Source organism: Neoarius graeffei, chromosome 25 (assembly GCF_027579695.1).
Source record: "Neoarius graeffei isolate fNeoGra1 chromosome 25, fNeoGra1.pri, whole genome shotgun sequence".
In the NCBI taxonomy this organism is placed as follows: domain Eukaryota; kingdom Metazoa; phylum Chordata; class Actinopteri; order Siluriformes; family Ariidae; genus Neoarius; species Neoarius graeffei.
The window spans coordinates 36,731,632-36,749,539 of NC_083593.1; the positions used below are offsets into that span (position 1 = coordinate 36,731,632).

General features: G+C 43.0%; 1 protein-coding gene across 1 annotated transcript in view; it reads right to left on the reverse strand.

Moving 5' to 3' along the window:
- lmnb1 (lamin B1) overlaps positions 1-17,908 on the reverse strand; it is a 48,113-nt gene continuing 30,205 nt past the window's right edge. The window contains exons 2-11 of the mRNA XM_060909196.1: positions 11,196-11,352; positions 10,972-11,097; positions 8,824-8,994; positions 7,602-7,727; positions 6,209-6,429; positions 4,923-5,148; positions 4,742-4,846; positions 4,493-4,612; positions 2,870-2,965; positions 1-1,130 (exon numbers count right to left, since the gene is read on the reverse strand). Of these exons, the coding sequence (XP_060765179.1) occupies positions 1,083-1,130; positions 2,870-2,965; positions 4,493-4,612; positions 4,742-4,846; positions 4,923-5,148; positions 6,209-6,429; positions 7,602-7,727; positions 8,824-8,994; positions 10,972-11,097; positions 11,196-11,352 (1,396 nt within the window). The 3' untranslated portion in view covers positions 1-1,082. The remainder of the gene's footprint in view (positions 1,131-2,869; positions 2,966-4,492; positions 4,613-4,741; positions 4,847-4,922; positions 5,149-6,208; positions 6,430-7,601; positions 7,728-8,823; positions 8,995-10,971; positions 11,098-11,195; positions 11,353-17,908) is intronic.

The window sequence follows — 17,908 nt, forward strand, 5'->3', positions numbered from 1 at the left end:
TAGAAAAAACAATTTTATTTTGCCTTACAAACTGTAAAGGTTAGAGCAAAAGCATGCAAGTGACATGAAAGGACAACCCACAATTCTACTCAAGGTTAAGATGAAAGTCAAAAGTATAGGCATAAGACTAGTCAAAGATCGATAAGAGGGACAAGCTGGCATAAAGAAACGAGCAAGTCCACCCAAGGCTAACTCTTAAGAGGTAATGAGATAAATGACTATTACTGCTTTAGTGTCCCACCATAAAGAAACAGATGTTATTATAACCAATTTAGAGACTGCTTACATAAACTGCTGGCAAAGTACAGTAGCTCAAGAACATCGGTAGCCGCTATGTTTCTTCTCAAACTTGTCATATTTGGACAGGGAGATTTTCTTCAGTGTATGTCAGCATGCTGGCACTTTAAGAGTAGAAAAACTGGCACTGCATATATTGATGAACCAATATTCAAAAATAAAAGAATCCAATGGAACAAATATGACAAGACTGCCACCTTGTGGTGCTTTGCAGTTCAAACAGTCCAAGTTCACATCAACAATATGAACACATCCAACAACTTCAATCGTCTCTTCAAAATGGGTGTTTGAAACGGCAGTCTTTTTACCTTCCACGTGTGAATTTGGTCTACATTCCAATATACAACAGACTGTCTGGCTAAAAACTACAAAACTAGTATAAAATTATAACTTTTCTATAAAGAGACCATTAAAATGCTATATTTTCTTTTTTTAAAAACTGAAGATACACAAATAAGGTAAAAATCACAGCACCTGGAGGACTTGGTAATTTTGCAAAAGCTGCCTACTTGTCACCAAGCTCTCAGTTTCACTACAGTCCTCTGCAGACCACTACATTTTGGTTCATAAAGTTGTGAAGCATTTTATGAATCACACATACAAAATTAAAAAAAAAAAAAAAAGGTTTACAATCCATTAAAAACTAAAAGAAAGAAAGAAAAAAAAAAAAACTCACTTCGTTTATTATACACAAGTGATACAAAAATAGTTCTGAGGTGGTTGGAGAGTTGGCAGCTGAACCTGGCTGTAGTGGAAGAGTTAGGTGGTGTGTAGTGTTACTGCACTCACATGATTGAGCAGCCCCTCTTAACGCCCCCTCTTGGCGGTTCTCCCTGTCAAGACATTAGAGCAAAAGATCAGTACATTGGCGAGAAGGACCAAGATCTCCTCACGGATGGAAAACACCAGAGCTGACCCAATTTAACAGGAAAGATGCTCAACTATATATACACACACACACGACATTCCAAACAGCAACTCGAATAAACTACCATCGCTTAGAAAACAGACCTGATGATCAGTTTTGTTTATTCTTTCAGGAGACGAGTTACCACACAGAACACGAGGCATCCATAATGCCCAAATTTCAGCAAAAGCAGTGAACTGGGATTTTTATTCTGCCATCTAAAACCATTCATTGTGGACTGTTCTTTCATCAGATTTTTAGCAAAGGATTAATCTTCAGTAGGGCTGCTCGATTATGGAAAAAAAATCACGATTATTTCAGTCAATATTGAAATCACGATTATTCAAAACAATGCATTTATTCAGCATTTCTCTTTAAAACAAACAAAAAAAAAACCCTCTTTGTTATTGATCATTTACGTTCACCTTTCTTTCAAACTGAAAATATAGTCTAGAAAAACTTGAGTTTGTGATGTATAAAACAAAATAATATTCTTTTGACACAAGACAGAAAAAAACAAATGTACATTCTATCCAGTTGTCCACAATCTCGAGAGGGCAGTGCATAACGTTTGTCAAACTCGTTTATCATTTTCTTAAAACCCCCACCCTCTACTGCATTGATAGGCTGCATGTCTTTGGCTAAATAATATCCGATAGATGCTGAGTGCGCGTTGTGCCTCTCCGAACTCATGGCATTGTAGAGAGTGGCTGAAATGGATGGCTGCATTGTCTTCCTGGTTGTGGCGGCATCGGCTTTATCTTTGTTTTTTTTATTGTTTCGTCGTGAATAACTTTATGGCTCAGTTTCAGGTGGTTGAAGAGGTTTGTAGTGTTGCCAAGAGGCGCAGATACTACCTTATTGCAAATCTTACACACGATGCGCTTCTGTTCCACGTCGGATTCTTCGAATCCAAAGTGATCCCATATTACAGACGTTTTTCGTCCCTTTTTGTCGACCAACCGATTCTGCCCTCCTTCCGTCATCTTGCGAGCCTACCTCGCGCCAAACAAAATTCACAATCTCTCCTCCTTTCAGCTGCGTGAGTGGAGAGCCATAGACACACACACACTGCTTCCGACGCGTGAGTGTTGTCGGCAAGTCTGCGCATGGGCCCGCGGGAAGGAAATGTATTGCGTGTGCGCGTCCCCGACAAATGGCAAAATAACCGTTTCAACTCGATTATATGAATTTTGAGATCATTTGACACAAAAATCGAAATCGTGATCAAAATTAGATTATTGCACAGCCCTAATCTTCAGTGCGTTATCCTGGTCAGGGCTGTTGATATGGAGCTTGTGAACTGGGGAACTCCAGGCTCATAGCAAAGTACAACCAGAACAGTCCATCAATCACAGGATATCCTGTACACGTTTATGCTCATTCACACCCAAGGACCATTTAGCATAGCCAGTCCTAGTGTAGCCTCATGGCATGTTTTTGGGAGGTGAGAAGAAACACACATGAACATTGAGAAGGTGCAAAACTGCACCCAGAGAGTAACCTGAGCTCAGGATTAAACCAGGGAGTCTGGAACTATGAGGCAGCAAAGCTACCCACTGTAGCACCCTCAAAGTAAGTAACATTAGGCAAAAGCGTTCTTGTAAACATGACCATGCTCTTGCACTGTTTCTTCCAGTCATCATGCTCGACACTCCATCTCACCTGCTGGAGGAAGAGTTCTTCCTCAATGGCCTCCACTCCCTCATCATCCTCTTCCACTGTGGCAGTCTTAAACACCGTACTCCTTACAGCCACTTCCTGCAAACAGCACAGCAGACACTGATTGACTATACTGGCCACTGTTGAAATTATACTTTTACAAACTAAATCATTGCAGCCAGGGCATTCCCCTAGCCTGGGAAATCCCATGCTGCTTTGCACAATCGTTCCGATCTGAAAAGACAGCATGGAAACTATGGTCTAAAGCAGTGGTTCTCAACCGGGGGGGCGCGCCCCCCTGGTGGGGCGCGGAGGTACTCCAGGGGGGTCGCGAGTAGGCTTCATGTATGGAGGAAAAAAAAAAATCTGGGGCTAACAGGCTATAGTAGCTAAGCAGATGCAACACATTTACCCATGTCAAAATGCAGGACATTGGACTATTACATACAAATCAATACTATTATAAAATCTATCATCAATCTATCATAAAATCTTGTGTGTGTGGCCGCATCAGTCGGGGGAACTGTGATATGTTCCCAAGCCTTGCAGACTTTATCAGTAATGCAGGCACTTCCCACGATTTCTCATCTGTCTTTCAAGCAGCGTCAGAGCACCTGTCGGTAATGAGAAAACAGTTTGCGGCATACTTCACAGAGGATTATCGCTCTTTTGTGTGGGTTCGAGATCCATTTGTGTGTACTGCTGACGAACTTCCAGTTGACATGCAGGAACAGCTTATTGAGCTGAAGAGTGACAGTAGACTTAAGGCAGTCTTCACCTCATGCCCTCTTTCGACATTCTGGGCAGCATTGATGCAGGAGTACCCGCAACTGTGTGACGTAGCCTTGAAACTGCTCATCCCATTCGCATCGACCTACTTGTGTGAGGCAGGATTTTCAAAAATGACTGCGCTCAAAACGAAATATCGCAATCGTGCGCAAATTGAGGATGACTTCAGACTGTGCTTGTCAAACATTTCGCCAAGAATCGAGGATCTTTATAAGGCAAAGCAGGCTCAGGTCTCGCATTAACGCAAATGCAGATCACAAAGGCACAGTAAAAAGTAAAACCTAAATTCACGCCTGGTCCCAATTCCCAATGATAGCGAGAAGAGGGGCCCCCAACTGCAATGAACCAGCTTTGGTGGGGCCCAGGTTGCAAAAGGTTGAGAACCCCTGGTCTAAAGGCTCACCTGAGTTAGGGAGGGGTGGAAAGACGGTGACGCGTACTACTCGACAAACGGAAGCTTGTAGTTTATTTGGGACTGTTTACGGATCACATTTAACATGGCAGCGAGCGATACGAACCAAACTTTCGATCAAGCTTTGTCTTGCACAAACGACAGTAATCGTTCGGTGCCATTGTTTTCCTATTTTTGTTTTGCCTTCTCTTTCCTTCTCTTCGCTCTAACTACGTCACCGGGTACAACTGCCATGATTGGCCATGGGCTACGTATACGCCAAATGATAGACATTCGCAACGTCCAATAAACGGCCATTGACAATCGTAAACCACACCTCCCCTACGAGAAATTCAATAGGCGGATTCCAGACCATATTTCACTTGTGATATGGTCTGGTGTTAACCAGACTAGCATTCCCCCCCTTGAGGAGTGCGATTTCTTACCTCCCCCTCTGGGTTGGTCAGGACTACCTTGATGTCCTCACCAGTGCCCCAAGAGCTCTGGTTCTTCCAGATAAGGTCAGTGGGAGGGCTGGAGCTCACACCTGCATTCGATGCCCAGATCTACGACAGTGTTTAAAAAGCAAACAGAAATATAAAAAAAAACAGACAGTTGCATAAACTACAACTCAACAGGGAGATCATTAGTAACACAACTACTCCATGACCGTTAAGACAAAGCTAAGCACTTACAGTGACTTTCTGTCCAGCCTTTAGGACATATTTAGGAGTAAACTTGTAGGTAGCAGAAGTTTCTCCAATAATTCTGGTCAGCTCAAACCCGACCATCGCCTGGTCCTGCAAAAGATCTTGCATGAGCATTATGAAATGTACACAATGAATTTCTAAAATGTTTTACCTCGCGGTTTCTGACCTGATCGGAGTTGTTATGCAGCCGGATGAACTTGCCATCAACGTCGAGTTCATCGATGCAAACGTTGCCAGTGGCAGAGGCTGAGTGGGCGATGCTGACACTGCTGCTGGCCTCCGACTCCTCCACATCCACACGCTTCCTCTTCCCACGTGTAGTGCGAACGCTGCGGCTGGACGAGGCTCGAGACACGGTCACACGAGACGACGGGCTGGGAGAAAGCTTTAATCTGGGGGGGTTAAACAGAAGGAAAACTTACTTGTTCCAGGGTTTCCCCAGGTTTGACCACCATAAATTTAAGACTTTAAGACCACTTAAATGAGAATTAAGACCTACATCGCACCCATTATGCGGTCGTAAAACACCAGATCAAATTCCCAATAATGACAAATGTTTCAAGTAAAAATACTTTTATTATAAAAGTTATATACTTAAGTCATTATGTGCATTGCTTGTCGAATCTTCACATTCAAGACAAGCAAGACCGAAGACGTTTTGTTTTTCCACAGGAGAATGTTGTAGCGACTTCCGAGTCTGGGAACACAGCCTTAAAGAGTTCGCTTATGCCCTCATTCGAGCTGTACGAGTGGTGTTCCATAATTGTTTTTAAAATCCAGAGCACCTCTGCCCGAAGTGTCGGGGTTCCACCGACACCCATCATGCCACTGCTCAGCCCTTGTGTTGTTGCTAGCCTTGCCGATGATGTCTGGCTTGGCTGATGCTGCTGACGTTCGGCAGTGGTGCTAGTGCCAACTCCAGGTGCATTTGGAGATTGAACCGTGCAGAACTGAGCGATGGGCTGGTGGCGGTGGAGGGCAGATGCAATGTGCCTTTCGACAAACACAGCATCTTGCTTCAACGTCACTTCCAGGAACCTCCCTCACCCAATCACGATATCTTTCATCTGAAAGCCACTGCTGATTAAAACGACACTTCCCCATGCTGCGATTCGCGGAGTCTCCTCTCCACCACGGGGTCCGACGATTGCGCCGGCGCGAAAATGTATCGATATTGTTTCTTTCTTTGCGCATACTCCAAGAAATTCACTGATGTTACGCAAAACCCACGTTTTCATATCGTAGAATAGTACGAGTAAATTTAAGACCTTTGTTTAAAAAATTAAGACTTGGGCAAAGCAATTTAAGACTTTTTAAAGGCCTTAATTTTGGAATATTAAATTTAAGACTTTTAAGACCCCGCGGCTACCATGTTGTTCATTCTTAGTAGAGCAGAGTTGGTCTCACTCTAGCATCTCTGGCACATTCAGTGTAAGTGCATGCAAGTTTTACCTCTCCTCCTCGCCCTCTAGCAACTTCCTATAGGCGTTGATTTCCATGTCGAGGGCCAGTTTGACATCCAGCAGCTGTTCGTACTCATCCAGCTGCTGCTGCATCTTTGCTCGGATGTCAGCAATCTCGCGCTCTTTATCGGCCAGCATCCTGCGGCTCAGATCCCTCTCTTGAGCAAGAGCGGCCTCCAATTCACTGATTCGATCCTGCCAGCCTCGAGTCTATTCAAACGAACGCAAGACAGGAGAGTAGAAAAAATCCGAGCAATAAGGAAAGACTGCACAAAAATGAACAAAAATAATTAGCTAGCTGAAATCCATACCCTATAAGCAATGACCATACGCAGCCTGCCTGTAAACACAGCCCTTTTCCATCTTTCATCTACCACCTTTGTCCACACTCTTCTGGCCACGCTTCCGTTTACCTGCTCCTGTTTCACTTCTCCTACTGTGCAGCTGCTGTCGCTCTTCCCTGCCTAGCACAATAAACCCTACACTGCTGAAGCACATTACACACATCACAGTGAGGTTCATGTATTTAAATCAGTTGTCAATATTAAACTTCTGAAACAAGATATTTTAATCGGAGCATTTTTAGCCCACCAATCAGAGGTCACCCTTTCCACTGAAGCAACATACGGCCGCACAAGTTGATTATGAAAAAGTGGCAGCGCTGTCCTGGCTCCGGTCAGCACCAGTTTCAGAAAAAGGGAAATACTGGCTAAATCTAGATGCTACACAGATCCATTATACAGCAATATTGCAAGGTCAGGACTTTTCAAAGACATCTTTAAAATTGTTTGATTACATGTCCAGCAACACTCATACTGCAGACTGAACCTTTAAAAACTCAGACCTCCAGTTTCCTTTACAGATCATATGGCCTTAAGAGGAAAAACAGCACCAGTATGAAAGTGCTTTACATATTTGGTACACTGGCTGCTATGTCACACCCCAAAGAATTTCACCATAGCAGTCAAGCGCACCAAAAAAAAAAAATCCTTATGTCACAATTTTTTAGATTAATTAAAATAAAACCCCCACTTCAGATGTCACTCCTTTTCATCACCTTGAAGAATGCAAGTACTAGCTGTGTGTCGTGCTCTATAGAAAAGCTCTAATCTTTGACAGACTGATCATAGAAGTCTAACAGACCTTTGAATCTTAACTGTCTGCATCAGCTGTACATAATAAACAGGAAGTTCACTCAAGTTGCAGAAGGTCGAAACACTCGTGTGCAATCTTAAAATCAAAATAAATTCTCTGTTCACTTCCTTTATCTTACCAAAATCATTAAAACACAACTGGAAGACTTTCAAAAATTTTCCTAGCAATTATGTAGGGTGCAAACGTCTCAGCACGAACAGTGTGTATGTATATAATGGCACGCGTACCTCCTTCTGCAAGCTGGCCAGTTGAGCTGCCAGACTCTCAACCCTCAAAGCAGACTCCTTCAGCTCTTCACGTGCCAAGTTTGCTGAACTGCTGTTCATCTCTGAAGACAGGCGTATGTTCTCAAGCTGAAAACACAGGACAACTCAATACGACCAGAGTGTGGGGAATGAGCTTTAGCTTGATGCAAAGAGGAACTAACAGTGTCTTCTGAGAGGCTGGAAGGAAGTGCAACACTGGCACTGCTGATGCTGAGAGAGGTGTGAAAACAAGAACAAAAATCTGGGGGCAAACTTAGTACTATGTCAAACATTTACTGATGCATGCACATACGGTATAGATAAATAGCTGCATAATAGGATTCATTACTCCAGTGTTTGCATGCACAAATTTTCTTGGTTTCTTAAAGTTAGAAAAATGGTAATCATCTTAACGGATTTCAAAAGGTTATTTGACCATGCTGGTATTAAAAAAAAAGGTCAGTCAACCACTATAGGGCCAGATTTTTGGCAAAGCCATGGCCAAATGGTCAGAGAAACAGTTTTGAGACCAAAAGGTGACCTGGTTCAATTCCCTGAACCAGGAGGATTGGCTCAAGTGCCTTTGAGCAAGGCACCAAACCCCCGACTGCTCTGACAAGTCTGATTAGCCCCCCAAAAAACGATGATGCGATCATCAGTTCCGGCAAGAACCCGGCCATGATAAATTACAGGTTTACAAAATAAGGGCAGAGGAGGGATCAGTCAGTTGAGCAAGACTCATGGTTAAAGTGGAAATGTTTTTAGCGCTCATCGTTTCTGTTGCACAGGGCTTGCATGCAGCACTGTGCACATCTTTTACTGCATTCAACTCAAGTTTCCCAACCTCACTCTTTATCTGCTCCTTGCTACATAAATCACATCATAGGATTGTTAAGATGCTCACACACTAAAAAAAAACTCTGAATGTGCAACTTAAGCAGAACGTGTACAAGAACAGTAAAGTCAGGGTTTTTTTTTTTTGGGTGTACATCCCTCACAGCAACTTTGGAGGGGTGGGGACCTGATGCATATTGCCTTTTTTTTTTTTTTTAAACTTGTAGATTTAAATTAATTTAAAAAATTATATAACCCCACCCCTGAAAGGATATTTAAGGAACTTGATCAGTGGAAGTTATGGGTAACTGAACGGATTCATTATATTTAAAAAAAAAAAAAAAACCCTCATGAAAAGTTTGAGCTTCACCTTGGCCAGGTAGGTCTGCTCCATCTCTTCCTTGTAGAGTTTGACTTGATCATCATGCTGCTGCCTCATGTCTGTCAGGGCCTGGGCCAGCTTGAACTCGTATTCCATCTGGCGACCAGAATCCACTTCCACCAGACGGGTCTCGTGCCTGCGCCGGGTGTCCTTAATTTCCTGCAAATTAGGTGAGCAGAAGATTGTGTGCAACTATTTTCCAGTGCATATTTCAAGCACTTAAGATAAAATCATCTCATATCATCTCTAGCCGCTTTATCCTTCTACAGGGTCGCAGGCAAGCTGGAGCCTATCCCAGCTGACTACGGGCGAAAGGCGGGGTACACCCTGGACAAGTCACCAGGTCATCACAGGGCTGACACAGACAACCATTCACACCTACAGTCAATTTAGAGTCACCAGTTAACCTAACCTGACTACGGGCGAAAGGCGGGGTACACCCTGGACAAGTCACCAGGTCATCACAGGGCTGACACAGACAACCATTCACACCTAGTGTCAATTTAGAGTCACCAGTTAACCTAACTACGGGCGAAAGGCGGGGTACACCCTGGACAAGTCACCAGGTCATCACAGGGCTGACACATAGACACAGACAACCATTCACACTCACATTCACACCTACGGTCAATTTAGAGTCACCAGTTAACCTAACCTGCATGTCTTTGGACTGTGGGGGAAACCGGAGCACCCGGAGGAAACCCACACGGACACGGGGAGAACATGCAAACTCCACACAGAAAGGCCCTCGCCGGCCACGGGGCTCGAACCCAGGACCTTCTTGCTGTGCGGCGACAGCGCTTTAAGATAAAATACAAGTAATAAAATCAATTGGAGGGAGGGGGTGTCAATAAAATCAGGGTAGGAACGAAGCAGAGAAGAGAGGGATTTACGGCTCTTGTAAAACACGCCCGTCCAGACACAACTACTACTCCTTGACTTCGTCTTGGACAGAAGCGTCAGTATTTAACCGCGGTGGTGCACCCAAGATCAGCATGTAGACTCATTTGTACCTACTCCGTGTTATTTTTATTGGAAACTTGCTGTGGAGACAGGATCGAGTACCGGTCTGTGGGCAGAGAGAACAGCCAGGGGAGGCAAGTGGCAGAGGGGTCGCACCTGTGATGGATTTAATTAACGTGCTCTTGTCGCATTGAATGACAGAAGGCATAAGAGGGGGAGAGTGCTGAGAGCCACGAGAGGGGAGAATCGTGATCCAGCACAGACTTGTGCGCACGCACTTGTGTTGCTGAGTGCGTCTCAGAGCGAGACCGTAGTTTAAATAAAGCCTCTGAGAATAGCAGTTAAACCAACAAGTAAAACAGCCCATCTATCTCGGTCTCTTCAGTCTTCTGAACCCTGCTCTGCTACACCTGCATACACCTGATACGAGTTGGCGCTCCACAGTGCAGGGATTTACGCTTGATGTGTCAAATCATCTAGCTACAAAGACAGACATTATAATAAAAGATTGGCAGTGAAACAAACAATCACTTTAACTTCCCTGGTAGGAATACACAGGAAATACAGCTACCTCAAGTTCTTTAGAAGGTTCCTACCCAAGCAAAGGAATGTGTCCCACCCACAGTATTTAAAAAAAAAAAAAAAAAATCAGCCACACCACATTTACTTTTAATCTCCTGACACTTCTCTGATTCTTTACACTAGTGCACGCTCATCTCAAAGCAAAATTAAACCATGCCTAGTAGCACATTCTCTTTTGCTCCAGCTGCATGGTTCCGGATCAGCAAGAGCCATCATTCAGCCAGCTTTATCAGGGAGCCTTCAACACCAGTGTGTGTGGGCAGTTACAATCTGTTAACTACTTTCAATGCTATCTGTCTGCAGCATAGCACATTTCCAGGACCATAAGCAAACTGGTTACTGTGACTTTATTCATGCTGCTAAGGGAAGATGGTATCAGCAGTGCATTACAAAACACTGCCAACGCTAATGTAGAACTGTAATGAACGTCTGAACTATGATGTTTTAGATTCAGCACCAGCTGAGCTTTGACTGAAAAATAGAGATAAAATGTGCGTTACTTTCAAAATATTAAGTAATTAAAATAATTGGGCGTGTGTAGTTTTCAGATCTTTGAACCGAAGCCTATAAAGTAGCGATTACGTCATTTACCTCCTCGAACATGTTTTTGCGGAACTCCAGCTCCTCCACCAGGCTCTGGCAGCGATTCTCAACATCCACCCTCAGCAGAGTCTCATCTCCCAGCTGCTTCCTAGCTGAAACCAGTCCTGCCTCCAGCTAAACACAACAGAAGTGAAAAGTGCCATTAGCTGGGCGCTCGTGTGCCAGTACATTATTACACTTGCTACAAAAGGTAGCAAAGTTAAGAGGCGTACCTCCTGGAACTGGGCTTGCAGATCTGCTAGCATGGCCTCCAGATTTTTCTTCTCAGAGTAGGCCGTGGCCAGACTGGCTTCCTTAGTGTTCAATAACGCCTCCACATCCTTCAGTCGGGCCTGACAGCCAGCCAGGTCAGCGTCCTTTTTAGCATAGCTGCAACCACAAATACACAGCACATCATGCTACAAAACGGAACAGGTTTTATGGTTGTGTGTAGACGAGAGCATTCAGTCAAAGGTGAAGGTCTGATCCAAATTAGCAAGGCACTCCATGATAAAAGGACTTATTGTATGAAGTTTCACTCAACAAAAGGTCATATTTGATCAACTAGGGGAGCGTCAGTTGGGGGGGGGGGGGGGGGGGGGATTCTTAACATGCATCAAACCGTGTTATCATTGAACATTATCAGCATTACATTGTTACAAATCAAAAGGGAGGCGCACCCATAACTCAACCTTAAGATAAGACTCTGTTCTCACAAGTAAGCATGATTTCTCGGTCACCTTGTTAAACCGAAAGCGTCTCCGCATTTCTACTGTTGAAAAACAAAATCATACTTCTATAAACCTGGTAATAATCGGGGGGGGGGGGGGTGTCCACACAATCGACCAATTAAATAATTCCACTCCTTCCTCTCAAAGATTAGATGTGATTATTAGTGTTGCACCGATAACATTTTTTTGGCCCCGATACCTGGCTGTGCAGTACCGGCCGATACCACTCCGTTTGAAGTGTGTGTGTATATATATATATATATATATATATATATATATATATATATATATATATATATATATATATATATAAATAAATAAATAAAACACATACACACACAAGGGTTGGGCGGTATTACGGTAAGAAGGTATCCCGAGGTATCCAAAAGTACCAACGGTATCGGTCTCATTACCGTCATTTAAAAAAAATATATAATATCTAAATAAATATGGAGTACATGAGGTCATAATATAAAATAATAAATTGAAGATCATCCCGAATAACTGTGTGATCGTATTTTCACTAATTCTATCAATTTCCTAAAGAAGTTCTCATGGCGTGCAGGGTTGTTTGTCGTTACCATGGCAACCCTGCGTGACATTTGGAGTCTGACAGAAAGCTTCGCAAGAGACTGAGACCGCGGTTGAAAGATGGCAAGTCAAGATAACGAGTTAGTGGCAAAAAAAAAAAATAGAACATCGGCAGTGTGGCAGTATTTTGGTTTCAAACCAAACGAAAAGGGAGAGCCAGCAAACACAGATGAAGCTGTGTGTAAAGTATGTAAGAAGACTGTCATGGCGCGAGAGGGGAACACCTCCAATCTGAGTGTTTTGAGTAGGTTACATGAGTAACAACAAGGTAAAATAATATAACGTATGACATTTGGGATGTGGGTAATAAACGTTTGAAATGTCATCTACTGAAGAAACGGAAGAAAACATCGTAGCGTAAACTGTTAGGTTTCTGGTGGGAATTAGCAATGCGCTTGCTATCTTTGTTGGGTGTGTTAAACCGTATGGATTTAAGTGGAATAATTGTAAGGAGTTATGTGATCAAGACAACGTTTTAAGCAAGGTAAGGCCATTTGATTATTAATTTCCCCGCCATGGCATGACGTGGACCCATATGATTTTGCCTTGTGCAGCTATCACGCATTTGAATTAGGTTCGCCTCATTTGCGCTGAAGAATATGGTTTATCGCGCAGTCTAAACGGACTTGGGTGTTGGTTGATTCTTTTTCTTATTTCCCATGCTTGAAAGGGTATGATCCTGCTCATCGTGTACTTTTTTTTGATGGAGTAGGTGAAATAGTGCTGCAAATGGCGTTTCAACGCAGACATGTGTAAACGACAGTTGAATGCTATTTTCAAGATGAAGGAAGAGTTGCGTGATGCTTTGAAATATCTCTTAATCCATTCATCAATGCACAAAATTCGCTTTGCTGCTTAATCCATACCACAATGCACACAATTCACTATGCTGCTTTTAAATAGTACATTTGAGGCATAGGCGCACGTTACACAGTAGGCCGAAACAAAATATTTTTTTCTCGGTAATACCGTATACCCCGGGAAAACACAGACAGTTTAAAGGTATCAAAATTTGGATACCGCCCAACCCTAATATACACATATACACACACACACACACACGAAGAGCTGCATACTTGGATGTAAAATCATTGCTATCATGGCTTTGTTAGGCTGCTGCTTACCTTTGTGAAACAGGAAAAAGACTAATACAAAGTGAATCCAGTAGAAACTCTGTGTTCATTCACATGTTTCGTCTTCAAATGTTTTATCAGGTTCGAGGTATTGAAACTGGCCGATTTAACTCCACCTCTCGAAACTTTCAGGCCGCAAATCTTGCATGTAGCCATTGTACTCGCCGGAGTTTCTATGCTGAAATATATCCAGACCGCCGACATTTTCTTCTCGTGGTTTGTTTTTCCTCCGCATGAAAAAGCTGCCCCTGTATTGGTTAAGAGCGGCTACTGGCCCGCTCTCATTGGTCTGGAGCAGGTCAATAGCAATAGCTGCTTGGCAGGCATGCACAGTGATCACGTGTGATCACACAACACAGAGTGTAGTGAGTGTCAGGAGTAGGGCTGTGCGATGTCCCCTTAATTGGCATCGACGATGTTTACAGTGCAAACATCGTGATGGACGATGATATCGTGGGCGGGGGGGATTTTAATACCTTATTATTATTATTGTTATTATTATTGTTATTATTATTATTATTATTATTATTAAAAGTATTAGATACTCATCCGAGGCTTTGGCACGTAAAGGAAAAAAAAAGCGCTAGGTGATGTGGAATATTTGGCCTTGATAACGGATATGTGGTCCAGCTGCAACATGATGCCCTATATGTCAGCTACCGTACATTATGTGGACCGAGAGTGGGCAATGCAGTCCAAATGCCTGCAGACGAGTTTCATGCCAGAGACGCATTCAGCGGACAATTTAGAAGACGCATTGCGCGAGACACTTGCCGAATGGAAAATAGAGGAGAAAAAGATCGCCTGTATAACAACGGGGCGAATATTGTCACAGCCATCAGGCAATTGAAATGACCGTGGTTAAATTGTTTTGGGCACAATTTGAACCTGGCCATAACCAACTCGCTTGCGCAACAGAGGGCCAGTACAGCCCGAGCGTTTGGAGTTTGCCGAGCAGTCAACACTGCGTTTGCGCACAGCTGGCTTCCGAGAGATGAGCTGCGCAAAGCGCAGGTGGAAATGAACCTCCCCGAGCACTCACTGATCACGGTAAGATATTAATCTGCTCCAACAATGAAAGACTAGTATTCAAACTATGAGAAGAAACTACACTTAAGCTATTACTCATTGTTTATTTACACCATATCAATTGAAGATGCGTTTCGGCCTTTAGTGCGCACTGAACGCGCTAATTTTTCCAATTTATTAGTGTTTGAATTATTGCACCAGCTTTTAAAATCATGATTTTTTTTTTTTTACTGTCTTTACATTTATCAGAATCACCTTCATTCTTCCATTTGGTTTGACATTATGGCTTAGAGTGGACCATTTTGTGTCTGAAAGTAGGCCTATTTACCAGATTAAAGTTATTTGACTTCTGCCGAAGTCTGCGCTTCACTGCCGTTTGATAAGGTGCAATATTTCCCGACTGAAGTCGTTAATAGTGGCTATTTGTTTGAACAACATGACAAATTTTACATTAAAAGTAGAGTGTAGGCTAAAAAATGAAGTCGAAATGTATTAGTAGCATACTGTATTTGTGTAACCACGTTTGTTCACTAGCACGTCCCTGCACCATAGCCTACGTGAACAAGCGGTAATAGGATATTACTTTATAATGATTTATATAATTATGTATTTATATATATGTTATATAATATATTTATATATTAAACAAAACTAACTAACTAAACTAACAAAAAACTAACTTTTTAGGTTAAATAGGCCCAGATGATACCGTATATGCATGTTTATGACAGGAGGGGGCGTGGTATCACGATGGTGGCTCTCCATCGTGATGGATGACCACCATCGTCGATGGACGATGGCATCGTCTATCGGCACAGCCCTAGTCGGGAGAGAGAAGGCTGCGTTCAAGTGTCATACTAGCATCGGTAAATGGTATCGGCGCCCTATTTCTTGCTACTCGCCAATACCGATACCACCATTTTAGTGCCAGATCGGAACCCCGCCCAATACTGGTATCGGTATCGGTGCAACACTAGTGATTATTGATTAAAGACAACGTCCCTGACGATGATCTGTCCAACCAGGTCTGACAGAGCCTTCCATTCATAAAACACAAGGACAGCTTACTCATTCCAGAGGAGCTATGTGAATGAAAAGAATTCTCATACAAAACCCTACTCATCCACTGACAGGAAATGGGATTCTTAGCGACATATTTGTGACACCCCTTCCTCCGAATAGCTCACAGGAGCATGCACAGATCATATCGTGGCTTCAGATATTACAGGATTTTCTTAGGGCTGGGTATTTCCGATAGTATTTGCAAACCTGTTTGCATTTACATTTACTCATTTGGCAGACACTTATCTAAAGTGATATATGAGCTGAACAGTTGAGGGTTAAAGGGAGAACTGAAGGCAAATTTAACAAAATTCTATTTCTCATTTTATTAAATACAGGAATACATTTTTGATCGCCATTTTGTCACTGCTATAGCAAGTTATGAGTGCTTGAAAGTCAGCCCATGTGTCAAAGCAATGGCCGTAAACGAGATTCATTGAGACCTGTGCGAGACATCGTAGGACGGAAGTAAAACGTACAGTGGAAATCAAAGCGACCAACATCTGCCAACATTGTCAAAAGACGCGCGCGCACGGTCTCTTGAATGCTGACATAATCAAGCCGGAAGTTGTGTTTGTTTGGACAGCAATCAGGAGAGTTTGAAAAAAAAAAAAGACGACGACAATAAGTCATTTAAACTCGTTTTTGTGTAATATTTCATTTGGAACACAGTTCATTTGGTGGAATAAATGTATGTAAACGGTTTTCAAAAAATGGCACCACTGACACCTGGCTGACACTTGACGTTTCGAAGTCTTGCACAAGTCTCGTGAAGATCGCGCGGATAAGTGACGCCTGCCATGGACCAAACGAACTAAATTCAACATGGCTAAAAACCGAATAGGCCGATAAGTATAATATTTTATTGCACTTAGTTGCTGATACGAGTCACGATATAAGGTTACTAAAACCGAAAATGTAACTGAATAACACATTAAGAGATAAAGCAAGTTTTTTTAAAAAATGACTTCAGTTCTCCTTTAAAGGTCATGCTCAAGGACCAAACCGTAGCAGATTGTGAGTACTGGGACCTCAACTTCTAATCAGTAACCTCGAGCAGTCATCAAGAAGTCAGCATCAAGAATTTAAAAACAGTGCTGTAGTACACATTTCTTTAACATTATGACTGGATCAGCATGAGAAATGCTGGAAAAACACACCACATTTGTACTCAACGTGCATGGTACTCCAACACCTTTCAGACTAGACACAATTACTACTCGAGGGCCTCAAATACTGGCCTAATCACCAGAGATTATGAAACATGCCGTGTCGGAAAGATCAAACCCAGCACATGACTGGTAACTGGTTTCAGGAGACCTGAAGGGTTTTAGTAAAGCTCCCCATGTGCAAAGCAGAGAATACTTGAAATTATTAGTTTTAAACCCCCCCAGCTTAACCAGGCCTTTCAATTACATAACTTGGGCTACATCCTGCATTTGGGCTTTTTCCATCGTGATACAAGGTAATTTGGGCTTTTCTGCACGCGCAAAGTGCTGTTTTCCCAGCGCTCTGTGTTTAAACCTGCTGCTGCTGCTTTTTTAGCTACAAAAGTTACGAATAAAGAATCTATGAATGTTATTTTGACCTTTATTGCAAAACATCTACAGCATTAATCCCTCTTGATATACATGTACAGGCTTTCGTCTAAACGGGGGAACGGGGCGCTGCGCCCTCTTACTCTCGGCGTGCGCCCCCTTACCGACTCCGTGAAAACATCCCAGCAACACTACGTGACAATGTGTCTGATCATCAAATATGTTATAATTGCTCCAAAAATATTCCAATCATAGTAGATACACCGCCAGACGGTGCAAAAACAATCCGAATTGATGTTTTCCAGACTGAGGCGCCATGTTGTTTAGTTGTTTACTTGTCGCGGCTGCTCTTGCGAGATTTGACATGGGTTACATACAAGGTCAGCTGACTTGTAGAGCGAGATTTCTCGAGACTGAATGACCTTTCACCCATCGGCGCGGGAGCTTTTGACAGAAGTAGTTCGCGAGTTGTTTTTGTTGACACTTGGGCATTTAAAGATGTCATCCCGCGGCACGAAGCGGAAGAAAGCCAAAGACTGTCCGGGGCAGAAGATGATTACTTTTCTTTTTCAATGTTGACAGACAAATTGTTACAATTTCCCTCTCAGATAGCCTCAGAATGTCCCATTGGAGCATTTTTCAAAGGCTTTGCACGGCGGGGGGGGGGACAACCGGCACCATCCCCCCCCCCGCTTCCTCGCCATGGTGAGCGCCCTCGTACTAAATTTTTCTAGAAAAAACCCTGCATGTACATGACAAAAATAATTAGAATACAGTTAGTATTTATTTAAAAAAGGCAGCCGTGTTGGGGCCTGAGGAGAGCCTGGAGGAAAGGAGCCTGGGAATGAAAAAGCAAGTTCTG